Source organism: Chelonoidis abingdonii, chromosome 4 (assembly GCF_003597395.2).
Source record: "Chelonoidis abingdonii isolate Lonesome George chromosome 4, CheloAbing_2.0, whole genome shotgun sequence".
In the NCBI taxonomy this organism is placed as follows: domain Eukaryota; kingdom Metazoa; phylum Chordata; order Testudines; family Testudinidae; genus Chelonoidis; species Chelonoidis abingdonii.
In genome coordinates, this window is record NC_133772.1 from 31,830,773 (window position 1) to 31,848,602 (window position 17,830).

General features: G+C 57.0%; 2 protein-coding genes across 3 annotated transcripts in view; one reads left to right on the forward strand and one right to left on the reverse strand.

Moving 5' to 3' along the window:
- The window catches only part of DDB1 (damage specific DNA binding protein 1), a 23,081-nt gene extending 15,848 nt beyond the window's left edge, over window positions 1-7,233 (reverse strand). Inside the window, exons 1-4 of the mRNA XM_032776415.2 lie at window positions 7,022-7,233; window positions 6,357-6,505; window positions 6,078-6,194; window positions 2,950-3,171 (exon numbers count right to left, since the gene is read on the reverse strand). Coding sequence (XP_032632306.1) covers window positions 2,950-3,171; window positions 6,078-6,194; window positions 6,357-6,505; window positions 7,022-7,082 — 549 coding nt within the window. The 5' untranslated portion in view covers window positions 7,083-7,233. The remainder of the gene's footprint in view (window positions 1-2,949; window positions 3,172-6,077; window positions 6,195-6,356; window positions 6,506-7,021) is intronic.
- Window positions 7,233-17,223, forward strand: TKFC (triokinase and FMN cyclase). 2 transcript variants are annotated; one of them, XM_032776399.1, is made up of 18 exons: window positions 7,233-7,281; window positions 8,015-8,106; window positions 8,970-9,159; window positions 9,496-9,606; window positions 9,698-9,879; window positions 11,050-11,128; window positions 11,528-11,617; window positions 12,033-12,067; window positions 12,144-12,228; window positions 12,304-12,393; window positions 12,851-12,967; window positions 13,432-13,551; window positions 14,263-14,400; window positions 15,026-15,132; window positions 15,405-15,508; window positions 15,715-15,748; window positions 16,070-16,159; window positions 16,762-17,223. In XM_032776399.1, exons 2-18 carry the CDS (start codon window positions 8,101-8,103, stop codon window positions 16,921-16,923), a joined length of 1,740 nt encoding a protein of 579 aa, XP_032632290.1. In that variant the 5' UTR covers window positions 7,233-7,281; window positions 8,015-8,100; the 3' UTR covers window positions 16,924-17,223. The 2 variants fall into 2 exon arrangements, with proteins under 2 accessions (XP_032632290.1, XP_032632291.1); XM_032776400.2 differs by lacking the exon at window positions 7,233-7,281 and having other exon boundaries at window positions 8,024-8,106; window positions 14,266-14,400.
- The last annotated feature ends 607 nt before the right edge of the window (window positions 17,224-17,830 follow it).

A 17,830-nucleotide genomic window follows, 5' to 3' on the forward strand; every position in this document is an offset into this window, starting at 1 on the left:
GTGGTCTCAGCAGACCCACTCTCTGACCATTATCCAGTTTAGTCATGGACTCTGCTCTTCTATTCAGCCAGCAGGGCAGCCTTCCACAGATGCAGTTTAGGAGATCAGGCAGTTAACTAACACCCTAACGTAGCTGCAAACATGCAAGCTAGTGTGACAGGCAGCATGCTGACTGAAACACCAGAGGGACTGAACCAGCGACCTCCGAAGTTAAAATTGACCCAGAGGCTCATGTTCTGAGTAGCCGGGCCTGTAACAAACTCATATCCCCTGTGGATTAGGCACAGGGAGGGTCATGTAACACACACTGACTAATGTTTATTTGACACACAGAATAGTGCTCTGTACTATCAGGTTACAGAAAACCCACACAGCACTATTATTTCAAAACTGTATGGGATCCAGGAACTACAGACTGTATTGTAATGATGCAGGTGCCCAAATGGGCAGAGTTAAGGTTGTAAGCATGATTCTATTATGAAAAATGACTTTTCTTTTTTTTTTTTTTTGTCAAAGGGCACTGTTAGGCTCTCTGTGTACTCTGTCCTGGCAATTTTCAGATCCAATCAACAGTTTCTAAGGAAAAGATATTTACAAACTGCCTGCTCTGCAAAGTCAAAGTTAAGCTGGGTTCTTTCTGGCTCACATTTCAACAAAGATTATGCAGCAGGAACTTAAATCACTCGGTTGGCAATGCTCTAACTCAAGTCGTGTGAGCTGGATTCTCTTCTGACTGTGCTGGCAAACCAGTGTCAACCAGAGTAAAGAGCAGTAAAAACTTAAGTTTATCAGTAAAGCAAGAAGCAATTACAAGAAATACAAATGGGGAACAGATCTGATTGTAAAGCCGCTGTTTTAACAATACTTTTTCAGAGTAAAAATGCATTTTAACTCTGGCATGTCCTTTCAACTGGGATGTTTTCTTAACAGTCTTTCTTATGTAATTTTATTCATATTTGTGGTATCTGCCTTTGGCATTAAAAAAAAGAAAAAGGACACCCACCAACATTTAAGAACATGCACTGCAATTCTGTTCAGTCCAAATTCTCTCATTAGGATAAATAAGTTTAGAGAGAATTAGACACGAAAAATAAACTTGGAAACCTCTCCCCACCTACATGCACACAATGCAGAGAGACAGGAACCAAACCAGGAACCAAACCTGAATTAATGAGTCAGACAGAATGCTCATCTCACTCTGCTGCAAGGGCAAAATTTACTGTGCTGCATTAAGTGTTTTTTGGCAGACACAAATCAAACCAACCCTCCCTTCTTATACCAGGGCTGTTTGTTTATTATAATCAGGGCATTCATAGCGTCACTCAATCAGAAATGTTTACAACCCCTAGGTCTGTGGAAACAAAGCCCTGTTTTGCTACTGTCTAAATGAAAGACCAAAGTCCCCTTGTCTCTGCTGCTTTGGGAGAAAGTGGCATGTTGTGAGTACAAACCTGGAATTCCTGACTTCTTACCCAGGCTCTGACATGGACTCTATGAGCTTGGTCAAGTCACTGCCACTCTCTGCCTCAGCTTCCCCATCAGCACAATAGGGGTAATGCTTTCCTAATCTCACAGGGGTAATTTGCGCTTTAGAGAGTGTTGTGTAAAGGCCATTATTTATACTTATTGGCTTTAAGGAAGCCACAAACATCCCAAACTGGGTGCAATGCTTACACAAATCCCATTGCTGTAGCATGTGTAAGTTTTATGGAGCACAGACATAATAAAAGTATTTCAGGCAAATGTCATGACGGAAGGGTTCAAAATCACTGTGGTTACATGGACATGCCCTGAAGAGGTCATCGCTAAAGATGAGGAGGAAGCTCAGGCTCCCTTAGCCTCTCTGCTCAGACTTTGGCCTCTCTGCTCAGACTGCCAACAATTAGCACACTGTGGCCTAGCAGACAGCCCACTGGACTGGGAGTCAGGAGACATGGGTTCCATTCACAGTTCTGACACAGACAGAGCATCTCTGTCATGTCTCTCCTATGTGTCTCAGGTTTGCCCCCTGTAAAATGGGGATAATGTTAGTGACCTCCTTTGTAAAGTGTGCAGATCTACTGATCAAATGCACATTAGAAAAGCTAGATTATTATTATTATTATTACTACTTGTGCTCATGACTTTTATGTGATCTAGCCATTAAGAACTAAACTGAAGCTACCAAACTCATTTCGCCCAGGCACCAAGAAGCCATCAGACAGCAATGACTTTCAGTCAGTATCTATCTGCCTGGGCTAGATTTGCACTGGCAATGTAAAGACAGAGGGCTCCATGCCCTCTCACCAATTTTCTCATTCAGCCAGCCCACAGGAGTTGGTTTGTTTAGAGATGTGTAAGTGGAGATTTAACAGTGCTCAGAAACGTTCCCTTTGGGAGACTATCCCAACAGTAAGACAGGCTTGAGGCCCCTACAGAAATGAAAAGTAGCCCTAACTTATAGCTGAACAGGATTTACTGACTCCTTGCAACAACTGAGAAGGAGGCAGATCAGGGCCCAACATCACCTTCTATAAAGAAATAGCCAGAGCCTGTAAACCCAACCTGAGCTGCTCTCAACCTACCCAATGCATGCTGAGAGACATTTCTGTTAACCATTTAATGAGGAAAAGTCATATCTGAAGCACCAGTCATCCAAGAATCTCAATGCTCCTAAAGAGGGAAGACTTGACCTCCCATGGAGTGCTAATACCCATGTAGCACAGACAGAGAAAGCGAGGCAGAGAGAGGTGAGGTGGCGTTCCCTAGGTCACACAGTTAGTCAAGTCCTGACTCCCAGCCTCTTGCTCTAACCACTAGACTACAATGCTGCTTAGCACAGGTTCCAGGACAGCATAAATGACTTGGACAATTACAAGGACATTCAGGGGCTCCAACTCAGACCAGCACTGCCCAACAATTTCCAATACCCTCCATTCAGGGACAACTCAAGGAAGTCATCCAGGGTACCTGGTAAACAAAGCAGATGGTAGGAGCCTGGCAGCCATAGAGGAACTTGACATCGATGACCTGCAGCTCCTCCAGGCGGATGTTAAAGGCCTTTAACTCTTTGTTGTCCCTGTCCAGAGGAATGACCTTGAAGAGGCCATCATAGAGCCGCAATCCAATCATCCGACACTCTGGGTCAATGATGCCAATTATACCCGTTTCTGAGGGCCGACCAATGCGATCCTGGGAGAGAAGAGACTACTATCAGAAAGAGACCCAAACAAAGAAGCAAGAGAACTCTCAGTGAGATCAAGAGACAAGGTCAACATCCCACAGCTGAGAATGGATTTCCTGCAATCTATTTAATAGGCTTTAGCATATTATCCAGCAAGCAAAAGGTGACTTGGGTATTCCATGTCCAAAGTGGATGTCCTTTCCACCAATGAGCCATGACTTCCTCCAAAGATAAACAGCCAGCCTCAATAACTAGACTCTTAGGTTCCTGTAGCACAAACACTTCACAGTCTCTTTTCTAGGGAGGCAACATGGCTTAGTAGATAGAGCACTGAACAGGCACACACAAGACCAGAGGTCAGTAACCTATGGCATGCGTGACAAAGACAGCACGCGAGCTGATTTTTAATGGCACGCTGCTGCCTGCCAGGACTCCAGCGTGCCATTAAAAATCCTGCCTAGCCCAGCGTGCTCTCCTCTGCCCTCCGCTCCCCCTGCAGGGGCAGGGAGCAGAAGCATAGGCATGTACACAGGGTGGGCAAATGGCCCCACTCTCCCGGTGTGGCAAGCCTCAGGGTCCGCGCTCCCAGGCCGGAGCGTCCGGCCAACAGCAGCAAGCTGCCAGCCCCTCCCCCACATCCTCCTCTCCCCTGGAGCCCTGCCACCGCGCACGCAACGCTTCGGGGGCCGGGGTTTCATGCTCCCGCGGGGCAGTGTTTGGCTCCACAGGGAGGCAGACACGCTCCCTGCTCAATCGGAGCCCTGCCAGAGCGCTCTGAGAGGCAGGGCTGCACAATCCCACGGGGCAGTGTGTCTGGCTCTGCTTGGAGCCTCATGGTAAGGGGGCCAGAGCTGGAGGGGTTGGATAAGGGGTGGAGGCAGTCAGAGGACAGAGTGGGTTGGAAGGAGGTGAGATCCCAAGTGGGGTGGTCAGTGGCGGGGGGGTCTCTGGAAGGGACAGTCAGGGAGCAGTGGGGGTTGGATGGGGCATGGAAGTCCCGGATCTGTCCAGGGGGGGGGTGGATAGGGTTCAGGGCAGTCAGGGCCAGAAGGAAGGAAGGTCTGAGGGACACAGTTAGGGTGAGATTCTCTGGAGGGGTAGCAGGGGACAAGGACGGGGGAGTTGGATGGGTCAGGATTTCTGGGTTCGTCAGGGGCGCGGGGAAGCAAGTTAGATAGGCATGGGAGTCCTGGGGGTCTGTCTGGGGGCAGAGGTGTGGATAAGGATCGGGGCAGTCAGGGGACAAGGAGAAGGGAAGCTTAGATAGGGGTTGGGGTCCTGGGGAGCAGTTAGGGGCAGGAATTCCAGGAGGGGGTAGTCAGGGGACAAGGAGCAGGGGGGGAGGTTGGGAGTTCTTAAGGGGGCAATTACCCAGCCCTCTGCCCTGAGCCCTGACCCCCCTGCTCACACACACCCAGCCCTCTGCCCTGAGCCCCACACCTCTACATACCCTCCAGCCCTGAGCCCTATACCTCCTTCATACACACCCAGCCCTCTGCTTGACTCCTTCACACTCCCCCACAAAACCCTAGCCCTGACTCTGGCACCCCGCCCCCACATACCAGACCCCCACACCTCATCCATCTGCCACATCCCCACCCCTTGCACCAAATGGGCTCCTGCACCTCCCCACCACACACACATTCCCACCTGCACCCCTCGCATCAAATGGGAGCTGCCCAGGTAAGTGCCCAACACCCAAACCTCCTGCCCCAACCCTGAGCCCCCTCCCTCATTCTAGCTCCTGGCCAGATCCTTAACCCTCAGCCCTGTGCTCAGTGCACTCCCACCCTCACCTCAGTGCAGAGAGAGGAAGAGAATGGCCAGAACCAGGGAGAAGGTAGGTACCCACTGTATGTGGGCAGGGCCGGGACCCCAGACTGACAGCGGGCTGAGCGGGTACAGCAGCCGGGATCCCAGCTGGCAAGATACGATGGATAGAACCGCTGAGTGGCAGTGGGCTGAGCCGCTCAGCCCACTGCTGGTCTGGAGTCCTGGCCGCTGGCCTTGCACAGCCTGCTGCCAATCTGGGGTTCTGGCTGCCAGACCCTTGCCAGCTGGGGTCCAGGCTGCAGGCCCTGCTCAGCCTGCTGCCGGCCTAGGCAAACAGAACCCCCGACCACAGCGGGTTGGTGGCATAAGATCAACATTTTAATTTAATTTTAAATGAAGCTTCTTAAAAATTTTGAAAGCCTTGTTTATTTTACAATACAACACTAATTTAGTTATATAATATATAGACTTATAAAGAGACCTTCTAAAAAACATTAAAATGTATTACTTTCACGCAAAACCTTAAATTAGAGTGAATAAATGAAGACTCGGCACATCACTTCCAAAAGGTTGCCGACCCCTACACAAGACCTGTGTTTTAATCCTATGTCTGCCTGGATGGCTCAGACATGTCACCAACCCGTGCCTCAGTCTCCCCATCAGTAAAATGACAATAATGATGCTTACCTCTTTTATAAAGCACTTTGAGATCTGCAGATTAAAAAAAACTATCTGAGACCTAGGTATTATCTGTAGATCTCTTAGCACGTTACAGGTAGCAAAACTGTGGCACACAAAAGCATCTTGGCCAAGGACACACTCAGCAACTTACTGGCAGATCAAATCTCCTAACATCCAGACTTGTGCTCAATCCATTGCATCACAGCTGCCAATTATACTTCAAGATTTGAAAACAGATGAAAGGTGCTTTGGCTTGAAAACTGGTGAGGAGGGTTTTGTCTGAACACTAGTGTAAGAGACCAGGCACAGACACAGAGTCAGTTGCAGAATCAGGACCTTGAGTTGCAAGCTCCACAAGGCAGAAACTTGTAATTATAGTTTGTCTATGTCAACAGCAAAATAAAACCAGCATTCACAAAGGGAACCCACCAGCCTTTTCTGCACTGCCCACCCAACTTACCTGCACATTGCCATGGGCTCGGGTGATGATATCAATGCTCTCACCACTTTGCTTGTACTCAAGGATACAGGCATTATATTTGGCTGTCAGGATGAACAGCAGGTCCTTACTCTCACCCTAGGAAGAGGGAACATGCTTTCAGGAAAACTCCATACAAAGGAAACCCATCCAAACTCCTGGCACTGAATCAGAATGAATTTCACTCCTCATTCCACAATCTCATCCCTTCAGCACCCCAGTCGGCACCATACCCCACCCACCACCAGGCACCACACTCACCTTTGGGTGGAAAAGCTCCATGACTGCGATCTTGCCATACATGCCCACCTCCTTGACAGGCCGCAGCCCCTCTGCCGTGACCACATAGATCTCAAGGCGGGTGTTCTTCGCTATCAGCAGGTTCAGGTCCTCCGAGGAAGTGAAGTGCCCTGTGAGATAAAGCATCACAAGGCTGCAAACCAAGGGAGCGAGCCAGCAGCTCCGTCTCCCCAGAGGGGCTCACACTACACCTCAAACACCCCGCTTATTCCCTCAGCGCCCTGCTCACCCCCTTAACTCCACTTGTCCCCACTCACCCACTTGCTCCCCTAGCACCCTGATTGCTCTCCACCCCCGGGAAGCCCAGAACGGGACCCCTGTTCACTCGCCCCCCACACACACTGACTGCCCCCCATCCTCCCACTGCCTCCCCACTCGCCAGCCCGTCACTCTGCTCGCCACCGACCCACCAGCCCCCCGCACCCTCACCCCCACGCGGCGCCCCAGCTCCCCGCCCCACAGGCAATAGCCGCACTAAGACCCGCTCCCCACGAGCAGGGGCCAAGGCCCAGCTGTCACCCCTCGGGCTGCGGGGCCTGACACGCCCCCCCCGGGCCCTCGCCTCAGCCCCAGCCCCAGCCAACACCTACCCCCCCCGGCCCCTCACCCCCCCGCGCGGCCGGTACCGGTGACGCAGCCGTTCACGGCCGTTGGCTTCTGGGCCGTCACCACGTAGTTGTAGGACATGGCGGGGGAGGGGCGGCCGAAAAGACACAGAGAGCGAGGCCCGCGCAGCCCTCACCGCCGCCTCCCGCACCAGCGAGATGCCGCCGCCAGAGCGCCGCCGCCAGAGCGCGGGGCACCACGGGACGGCCGCCGGGAGGACCCGCGCGTGCGCACACGGGAAACGGGAGGCGCGCGCGGGCCGAGGGGGCCCCGGATGAAGGTGACGCTCTGGGTCGCCTGGAGGACCCGCTACGAACAAAAGAGTCGGCGAGGGGGAGGGACGCGGTGCAGAGACACCCCTCGCTCCCCCCTTTGTGGATGGCACCGTGCTCCCGCCGCCCGTTACTCTGCCCCTCTTCCCGGCACCGTGCCTCTCGCGCTGCCCCACATCTGCGTGACACCCGCTGTGGGCGGCTCCCGCGCGCCACGCCCGTGCTGGGAGCACCGTGCCTGCCATCTCCGCTGCTTTGCACCGCGATGCCCCTGGTGGAAAGGGCCGTGCCCGCTCTGTCGGCCCCATGGCCGCCTGCCTCAGTTTCCCCACCACCATGGCCCCTCGCGTTCCCCTCCTGCCGCCTCTCCCTGAGTCTCTGCCGGCCCAGCGAGCGGGGTTGCGGTTTTACACCGAGGGCCAGGCTTGGCTTTTGGGTTAGGGGCATGGCAGGCAGTAGAGGGGACGCCCGTCTCAGTGGAGCACTGAGCAGCGCCAGGTGGGCGTATCCCTGGGATCACCTCTCCGCAACCTCCCCTTCCTGGCGCCAGGCAGAGTTTGGACTTAGGTTGAAGTCCGTGGCCCCGAGGCAGGATTCAGGCTGTTCTCAGTCCCACAGGGCTGTTTTGCTGTCCTGTTCAGTATCCCGCTCCCTCCCTGTCCGGCCGGAGTGAGACAAAAATTCCCCTGGATTCACCCCCAGAGCTACGTCTCCTATCTGCCCCCCAATCTCTTGCCCCAGGTGAGGGCAGCTCTGCTAGGAGGAATCGGGTCCCTTTTCCTTGCTGGGATTCGCTGTGCCCACAGGGGTGCCTCAATCTTGCCCCCATGCAGGTGAGTCCCAGCCTCAAAGGAGGCAGGGGTGGCTGGGAGGGGCTATCGCTGGGAGGGGGGCATTCACACTGCAATGGAGGTGTAAACCTTCTGTCCTGCATGGGCTGACTTGGTCACGTGCCCCTCCAGCAGCTAGAGGAGTCCTGGTATCCTGCTGTGATTGGGAATCCAGAGTAGTTGTTGTGCTGGCTGTATTTGACTGGTTTCCGGTCCCAGATCCTGTTCCTGAGGCCTCTGGGAGGAACTCAGAGATTCGCCTGAGTAAGCGCTTCACAAAGACCTCAGAGTTTGGTCTCTGGCTGGCAACAGCACAGCCGTGTCCCAGACACATGGCACAGTGGGGCTGTATGAGCAGAGGCTGGTCAGGCGGGGGCCAGTCCCCATGCAGTGCAGGGCTGGGATCTATTGGAGAGGCCCAGGGTTGTGCGAGGACGGGAGTGTCAGCATAGAGCAATAAGGGCTGGGGGTGTGGAGATAGGGATGGTGTGGTAATAGGGACTTATGAGGAACCATGGCTGTACTTCCCCTGTAACAAGGAACTCCCAGTGTCCTGCAGGGGAAAGGCACCATATCCCATTCCTCAGCCCCCTGAGCCAGCCAGTCCCACTGCTCTGGGTTGGATGGGAGCCAGCACCCCCTTGAGAGGAAAGGTCCCATGATCCATTTCTTCCTCCCCTACCAGCCAGCCAGTCCTCCCAACAGAGCAATGTTGTTTGAGCCCCTGCAATTGTGTATTCAAAGCACATCTTTTTCCAGTGACTCATCTACCCCTAACTACCCAGGTAACACCCTTCCACGCCAGCCCCTTCCCACTGGCAGTGCAGTCAGGAGATGCATGACTTCCTTCTCTCTCTGCCTCCCAGGTCTCCAAGAAGCTGGTGAACTCAGTGCCAGGCTCTGCGGACGATGCTCTGGCTGGGCTGGTGGCCTGTAACCCGGACATCCAGCTCCTGCAAGGGCACAGGGTAGCACTGCGATCTGACCTGGAGAACATTCGGGGACGGGTGGCGCTGCTGTCTGGAGGAGGGTCAGGACACGAGCCCGCACATGCAGGTATACGGTGCCAGGAGCAGGGAACTGGGCCAGGCTGGAGGTGTGGTTGGGGAGCAGGGGAGCCTGAGGCTGGGTTACCAGCCTAGGGCCCAGGAAACAATCTTATTGTCCAGCATGGTGAGTCACTAATGCAGAGTGGAGGTACAACTGCAGGCCTTTGGCTGTGGATGGCAGGGCCCTGCTACACAGGAGTGTGCCGGGGTTGGCACTACTGGAGGAGCCCATTGCTGAAGACATGACAGGAACAGGGAGGTCAGAGTGGAAGCAGTGCATGCTGGAAGTGAGGCTCTCCCGCTGAGGCCCCTATCTGGACACACTCTCTGTCCCCCTGCCCAGGGTACATCGGGAAGGGGATGCTCACCGGAGTGGTAGCTGGTGCAGTCTTCACCTCTCCCGCAGTAGGAAGCATACTGGCAGCGATCCGGGCAGTGACGCAGGCTGGCTCAGGTATGGCAGCGCGGTGTCAGGTGGGAGGGTCCCTCCTCCTAAGAGTGACAGAGAGTAACTGGGGCACCTCACTTCCTTCTGTCTCCCTCAGCCGGGACCCTGCTGATCGTGAAGAACTACACTGGAGACCGGCTAAACTTCGGGCTGGCACTGGAGCAGGCGCGGGCAGAGGGGGCCGACGTGCAGATGGTGGTGGTGGGTGATGACAGCGCTTTCACCACGCAGAAGAAGGCAGGGAGAAGAGGGCTGTGTGGTACGGTGCTCATACACAAGGCGAGTGGGATGGGGCAGCTCCCCAGTGCCAACTAGCTGTGCCGGGGCTGTGCGGCACAGCATTCATAACACTGTGAGCAGATCAGTCTCCAGTCGCCACTCACTGTGCAGGGCCCACTGCAGGTCAAAACCACCAGCCCTCAATTACTTTCCCAGCAGCCTCGGATCTAGCTCTGCCTGCTGGGGTCAAATCTCCTGGATAGACTGAAGGGGGCTGATCAGCCGTTCCTGTCCAGGGGATTTAGTTGTCCACATCCAGGGCTCCGGTTGCAGTGCCAGAGACACTGCCATGTGAGGATGAAGCCTCAGACCCTGGGGTTAAAAGATAGTCATGTTATCAGTCAGATACACAGGCATGTGACCCTGCTCCCCTGGAGCTGGTGGGGTTGTAACTGACCCCATCTCTGCTCTCTCAGGACAGTCAGCCTGGTCACTTCCACTTGTGCATCTAGTCAGGGTTCAGTGGAGGCTTTGGGGCCAGCAGGAAGCTGTGATGTTTGGGTTGCAGGCTCCACCCACCCACCAGGGAGTGTTTGAATCCAGGCACAGAGCTGTCTGCAGTGAGTTTGTTGCGTTAAGTTAAGGGGAATGGTTCTCTGTGATGATTAGCTTGGTGAAATACCCGTCCCTAGACAATCACTACTGCAGTGGCTTATTTGTATCTCATAGCAAGTAGGGGCCAGAAAATCAGGGCTTCGTTGTACCAGGTGCTCCCCAGACACAAGGAGACTCCATGCCCTGAAGGATGCATGATGGAAATGCACGAGACAAGCCAAAGAAGTGTCATTATCCCCCTTTTGCAGAAGGGACCTGGGGCGATTCTCACAGGCAGTCTGTGGCAGAGGCAGATATTGAACCCAGGTGTCCTGGATCCCAGCCCAGTGCCACAGTCACAAGACCTTGTCTGTTTGCATCTACTTTGTCTCATCCATGGATTGGGAGCTCTCAAAGGACAGGACCATCTCTTTGTTGTGTGTGTGTGGTGCCCAGCATAGTGGGCCTGGTCCAGTGTTGGGGCCTGTGGGTGCTACAGCAGCACACATGGTAATCAGATGCCTTGCTCTGTGTTGGGGTTTAGCCCTGGCTGTGGCCGTGCACCATGGGATCAGGGCTGGCTACAGGGAGGAGCAGCCTCCTGAGTTGGCACTGACAAAGCCTTTCTCCTGGCAGGTGGCAGGGGCGCTGTCGGAGGCAGGGGCAAGCCTGGAGGAAATTGTTCGCAGGGTGACGGCTGCTGCAGGAGCCATGGGTGAGTGCTTAGGGACTCTTGACACGGGCTGGGGTTGGCACCACCTCCTGTCATAGTGCCCAGGAGCTGCCAGTTGGTGAAGGAGGGGATCTGGGAGGGATGTGGCCCCACAACAATAGGGGGCTCCCCCCGGGGATGTCTCAGCCAGGAGATCCTGCTCTCAGGTCCCAACCTAGATGGGTGCCCCCACGCCTAGATGTTCTTCTGGACCTGGCACCTGCCCCAGCACAGCCCCAGGCCTGCCAAGTAATCTTGGCCTTCCTCTCCCTAGAGGGCTCAGTGCTGATTACAGCCTGGAGTCTTTCTCCCTGAAAACATGGAAAGATCCCTCTGGCGCAGCTTCCGTGTAACTGTCACTGGCGAAGGTGGAATTAACTCTTTCATTCCCTCCCCATGCAGGTACCTTGGGCGTGAGCCTGTCCCCCTGCAGTGTCCCTGGCTCCGGGCCTACCTTTCAGCTGGCTCAGGATGAGCTGGAGCTGGGCCTGGGTGAGGAATTACCTCTGCATTTGTCTGTCTGTGTGTCTGTCACCTTGCACCTGTCCTGAGTTTGGCTGCATCCCTCTGCCCTTGTCTCCCTCCAGCCTGTGGCTGTCTCTCTGCGGGTGGGGACTGGGTGCTTTGGTCCAAAGGGGGTCCAGGTACCCATCACCTATAGGGCCCAAGTGCCCATGGGCCTGAAATGTTCATTGTCAATGGTGCCTAAGAATCCACTGTTTAGGGTCCTGGGTACGGTCCGGGCGGCCATGCTGCCTGGAGCGGATTACGGGCCAGGGCCACATGGCTCCCACTGATCACTGTTGTGGGTGCCCATGGCCCAGGCCCCATCTCTGGTTTGGGATCAGGTACTGGCAGAGGGGATGGGGGCAGTCAGATGCCTTGGTGACCCCTGTTGTCTCCACAGGGATTCATGGTGAGGCAGGCGTGCGCAGGATGAAGGTAGGTTGGCTCCCCCCTCGCCTGCCCTCGAGCCTGCCACTGCCCTGCTCTCACCCATCTCCTCCTTTCCCCGCAGATGGTGCCGGCGGACGAAATCGTCAAGACGATGCTCGATCACATGAGCAGCCCTTCCAATGCCTCGCGTGTGGCCTTGGAGCCCGGTGAGTGACCCCCTCCCCTGACCTGCCTCCCCCTGTGCAGGGCAGGGCTCACACCCACTCTCCTCTGCCTTCCAGGGGCCTCCGTGGTGCTGGTGTTGAACAACCTGGGCGGCCTGTCCTTCCTGGAGCTGGGTGTGGTGGCCGGTGCGGCCGTACGCTGCCTTGGTGAGTGCCTGGCCTGGCCCAGCCCAGAGCTGGTGGGGTGGGAACAGGCACAGGACAGTGCAGAGGGAGGGGCTCAGATGAGAGGGGACGCAGGGGGTCTCTCCCCTCCTCCCCATGGGTAGAGGCTGTGCCTGGGTTGTGTGTATAATGCTCCCCAGCTGTGTGGCTAGGGCCGCTCGGCACTGCACCCTGGACTTCTCTGCTCTGGATTTCTGGGCTTGGATCATCCCACGAGGTCCTTCAGCTTCCATTCTCCACCTCCTGATCTCCCTGCACAGTCCCCTGCTTTGCCATCCTGCTGAGGGTGGGGGAGAGGGGACTGCTTCCTTCCTTCCCTCCCTCCCCCTCTCCAACCCCTGGTCCATCACCCCTGAAACCCCCTTGCTGTGTCCCCCCTGCACTCCTGAGCTCTGGTTCCTGTTCCACTCCTCACTGTCTCCCCTCCCTCTCGCCGCAGAGGACCGAGGTGTTCGCATCGCCCGAGCTCTGGTTGGTGCCTTCATGACGGCGCTGGAAATGGCTGGTGTCTCCCTCACCCTCCTGCTGGCAGACGATGAGCTTGTGGGACTGATCGGTGAGACCCTGGAGCATTTATTTCCCCCAGCATTGAGCTGGGGGTTATACAGGAAATAGGGGCAGGGGAGGTACCCATGGTGCTGAATGACTTTGCTGTGGGGGAGGTGAGGCTTTCCCTCCTGGCATGAGGGCTGGGGATGAAACGGGGGTTGATGGCCCTGGGTGAGGGGCTGAGGGTCCATCTTTCCCCCATGCTGTGGGGTTCCAGAGGCTGGTGGCAGTGGGCCCCCTTCTGGCACACATGTGCAGAGTAGCTGATGCCCAGCTCCTCAGGCCCTTGGCCTCAGTGCCTTTGGTGGTGGGATGTCATGGGGCTGGGCATCAGCCACAGGTATAGAGGGCCCCGTGTTCCCTGGCTAACCCTGCGCTAATCCCTCAGCCCTCCCAACCTGCCATCTGGGAGCCAGGCCCTACAAGGGGCTGGGATTCTGGGCCTGACCCTACCGTCTTACTTCCCCCTAGATGCTAAGACTACAGCTGTGGCCTGGCCCAACCTGGCTCGAGTGCCTGTGACAGGCCGGAGCAGAGTGCTGGCTGCACCTGAGGAGGGACCTACGGTGGAGGAGCCTGTCCCAGCTGGAGGTGCGGTGTGGTGCCCCTGCTCCTGGCCATCACTGGACAGGACTTTGGGGATGCTGGCTGAGGCCCTGCTATCACCCTGCCTGCTGAGGGCAGAGGGAGTGGGTGTGGCATTGAGATGGGTGGGGAGACAGAGACCAAGCAGCCCTGGTATTCCTGCTGCAGGGAGGGAGCATGGGACTGAGGAAGGGCTGGCCATCAGGACTCCTGAGTTATCTCTTCAGCTCGGGGGGAGCGGGGTTGGGTTGGGTTGGGTCTAGTGGGTAGAGTGGGGGGCTGGAGGCAGGACTCCTGGGTTCTATTCCAGCACTGGTTGGGGAGTACAGTCTAGTGGGTAGAGCATGGGGGGCTGGTGTTCCCATCTGAGCAGTTGACACTCTGTGATCCTAAGCAATTTACTTCTCCCCTGTGCCTCAATTTCCCCATCTGTAGGACAGGGTGCAATTGGTTCCTTTCTGCCTGGCTGGGAGAAATGGGGGTCTGCGCTCCTGGACTCACATCTGTCGTGTGCTGTGCGATGCCAGGACAGAGGGCACTGGGCTGAAATGGGGGTGAGGCTGAGTGGAACACACAGGCATGGGCATGCGTGTGTCACAGGATCTAATGCCCAAGCAGTGTGTGTGCAAGGGCACAGATGTGAGTGTCACAGGATCAGCCCCACATGCCGAGCCAGACACCTTCTCCCCCATCTAACCAGCCCCCTCTCTCCCTCAGCACCAGCCTCCCCGCAGGTGCGGCTGATTCTGGAGCGGGTGTGCAGTACTCTGCTGGGCCTGCAGGAGGAGCTCAATGAGCTGGACCGCGCGGCGGGGGACGGTGATTGTGGCAGCACCCATGCCCGGGCTGCTAGGGGTCAGTGCTGGGGCCCAGCAACTGTTGCATAATCCATAGCAGCTCCCTCGGGCTGGGGCTCACAACAGGCACAGGGATCCCAGCTTGCTGGCTTCTGGGGGGTGGCCTCCTTCCCTCTGTGGGAGGGCAGAGGAGCTGGCGGGAAGCATCTCAGTCCAAAGTGGACGGTTCTGATCCAGTCCTGGCCAGGAAGGACCAAACCAGCCCCCTCTGATAGAGGAGTCTCCATCCGCTTCCTGGCCACCCCTCAGTGCCCACAGCCACAGGGACTGGGGCTCAGGTACCCTGCGTTGGGGGAGGGGTAGTCACCCTGGCGCTTCCTATGGTGCACCCACTGATAGCATTCTGCCTGCTCACCAAGGCTAAAGTCACTTCCAGGAACCATCTCCATTATCCCCTGGCCATGGGGCTCCCCTCCTCCACATCACCACCCCAGGGGTACAGGATCCCTGGCTGGCTCCCCCAAGACTCCCATAGAGCAGGGGTCCCAGGCTGGCTCCCCTGAGTTCTTTGGATTTCAGGATCCCTCCGCCCCCCGAAGCCCTCGCTCTCCCTGGGGTGAGGCCGGTTGGTGGGAGCCAACCCTCAGCCCCTTCGCCTCTCACCCGAGGTGTCGTGTCTCCAGCCATACAGGAGTGGTTGAACTCGTCGCCCCTGCCTACCCGGCCATCCCAGCTCCTCTCCACCCTGGCCAGGCTGCTGCTGGAGAAGATGGGGGGGTCCTCGGGGGCGGTGAGTGCCACGGATGGGGACTTGGGTAGTTTTGTCCCTGCTGAGCTGATCCTTGCCCTCTCCCCCTTGGCGGGGGGCGTGTTATGGCCCTTGTGGGAAGATATGAGGCCTGCGAGGAGGTTGGGGTGGTATATGGATCCTGTGTCCCATCGCCCCGTGAGAGGGATGGTGTTTCGTCACGCCGGGGGGGAGTAGGAGCCCTGCTGTCTCTGTGCCCACAACTCTGCGTCAGGGCAGCACTGCTGCTGAGCAGCCTGGCATTTCCCTTGCAGCTGTACGGACTGTTCCTGACGGCGGCTGCACAGCCCCTGCAGAGCCGCAGCAACCCCGCGGCCTGGGCTGCTGCCGTGGAGGCTGGCATCGAAGCCATGCAGCGGTGAGTAGAGCCCACAAGGTGGGTGGGAGAGTCACGCGGGGCCAGGGGGAAATTGCAGCTGTGCCTGGCCCTGCCAGGGGAGGGGAGATCCTAAGTGGGAAGGACAATGGGGCATTCCCACCCCTACCAGCGGCCCATGACCCCTCCGCGGCGGGTCTATGGCACTGTTCTGTGCTCGCTACTGATCTCTTTGCTTTCTGTGCCAGGTACGGGGGAGCTGCGCCCGGGGACAGGACCATGGTGAGTGACAAGCAGCTGCCCTGCCCCCTGGGCACATGGTGCGCTCTGCTCATGCCTGTTACTGCCGTTGGGGACCCTCTTGGTGCTGGGCCTGCTCCCACCTACAGGCAACACTGAGGGCAAGGGAAGCCATGCAGTGCTGATACAGAGGGGTATTCCCTATCTGGCACTGCCCCTTGCTGGCTCAGGCAGGCACTGCCCTCCGGTGAGCCTCAGAGGGATCCACGGGGCAACCTCAGCTCAGTAACCGCCACCCCAACCATTTGCCCCGTCTCCCAGGGGCCCTGCCCTCACCACTCCTCCCACTTGTGTCTTGGGCAGCTGGATTCACTCTGTGCTGCTGCTGTGGAGCTGCGCGCCCTGCAGGCCCCTGGCGCCAACCTGCTGCCAGTGCTGGCCAAGGCAGTCCAGGTATGAGAGCTCACTTCCCACTAGGCCCCTCTCCTCTGGTGAGACAGGGAGGAGCTAGTGAAGGGGTGGAGCCTGAAGCTGAGTGGGCCAGTGAGCAGATTCCAAAGCCACATGAGGGGAGTTGAATGTGGGGCTGTGACCCTGTTGGTCTTATGAGCAGAGTTGGGGCAGGCTAGCGCTTGGGCACCTTGAGAGAGCTGCAGGAAGGGAGGTGAATGGCTTTTAGCAAGAACTGAGCCAGCTGTGGGGCTGTGCTCATCTGGGGAGTGTTGTGCTCATAGATGGCTCTTTGATGGAAATATAAAACACAGGCCCCGGCTATGTCTGGGCAGGAAAATTCCTATGGTGCGGTTTGCAAAATCAGGGGGTGATGGGTGTCAGCAGAGCTCTGGAGGGGCCGAGATAGCAGGGGAGCTGTGGGTCAGGATTTGAGGGCATTGGCACAGCTCGGGCCGGGGACAGGATGGAGGGGCATAGGGAGAGTTGTAGAGGGAAGCCCCTCTCCCCCAACTCCTGGCTGCATGCCCAACCCAGTTGCATTCCCTGTGTCCCTTGGGGACACTCCCGCCCATGACCTGCTCCCTCCCGTGGTCTCTTGGCAGAGTGCAGAGGCTGCGGCTGAATCTACCAAGAACATGGAAGCAGGTGCTGGCAGGGCCAGTTACATCAGCTCGGCCCGCCTGGAGCTACCGGACCCAGGGGCCGTGGCAGCAGCGGCCATTCTTCGTGCTGTGCTGGAAGGGTTACAGAGCCAGAGTGCGTGACTCTGCCATCTCCCTCACTTTACCCTCTTCCCCCCGCAAGTCCCTGGGGCCCTCCTGTGCTGACTTGCACACCCTTTGGAGGCAAGATGAGCAGAAGTGATGTTAACGGCAGTCCTCGCAAGAGCTGACTCACTGCTCCTAGATCTGCCCGGAGCAGGATCTCAGTGGCGGGAATGGGGGCCAGCAGGGAGACGGGGCCAGCCCTGTGCCCACGGGGTAGCAGGCCCACTGGCCCCCCAGTTCATCTCTGCTACTGGGTGTTGTGAGTACAGTGGCTGTAATAAAGAGCCCTGCCCCAGAGGTGATGGCCTGTTCCTTTCTGTAGCAGCAGCGCCTGCCCTGCCCGCCTCATTCTCACAGCACAGAATAGTGTCGTTTCCTTCCTCCCCCGCCTCCCCCAGGGTGTTTCTGGCTTTGGAATTGCTGTGCCTGGCTGTATCCTCTCCCCCTGCCCTACCCCCAGAGGATCTCTGAGCACCTCGTTTCAGTTGTTGGTGAATGAATTGTCCCCACCCCAGGAAGCGGGGTCAGGTAATGCCCAGACTTCCTATTGCATGGAGGGGGAAACTGAGGCACCTAGTGCTGGGTTTCAGCCCTGGCCCATGCCTCCTCATACAGTGCATGTGGGTGTGCCCAGTTACCAGGGCCATGTGCTACATCAAGAGGGAACAGGGCAACCACTGACCTGAGCAGCAGAGTTTCCAGTGGAGCACAGGAGCCAGGAAAGCCACTGGCTGTGCTCATCTGCCTCCCCAACCCTGGCACAGAGAGCCAGGGCTGAGCTGTGGCAAGACCCTGACTAGAGCGCACAGAAGCTGGTGACAGATGGGAGGAATGGGGTGGCACATGGAAAGATCTGTATCTGTCTGAGCTTGGCTAAGGGCTACTGGGGCCACACACACGCTCC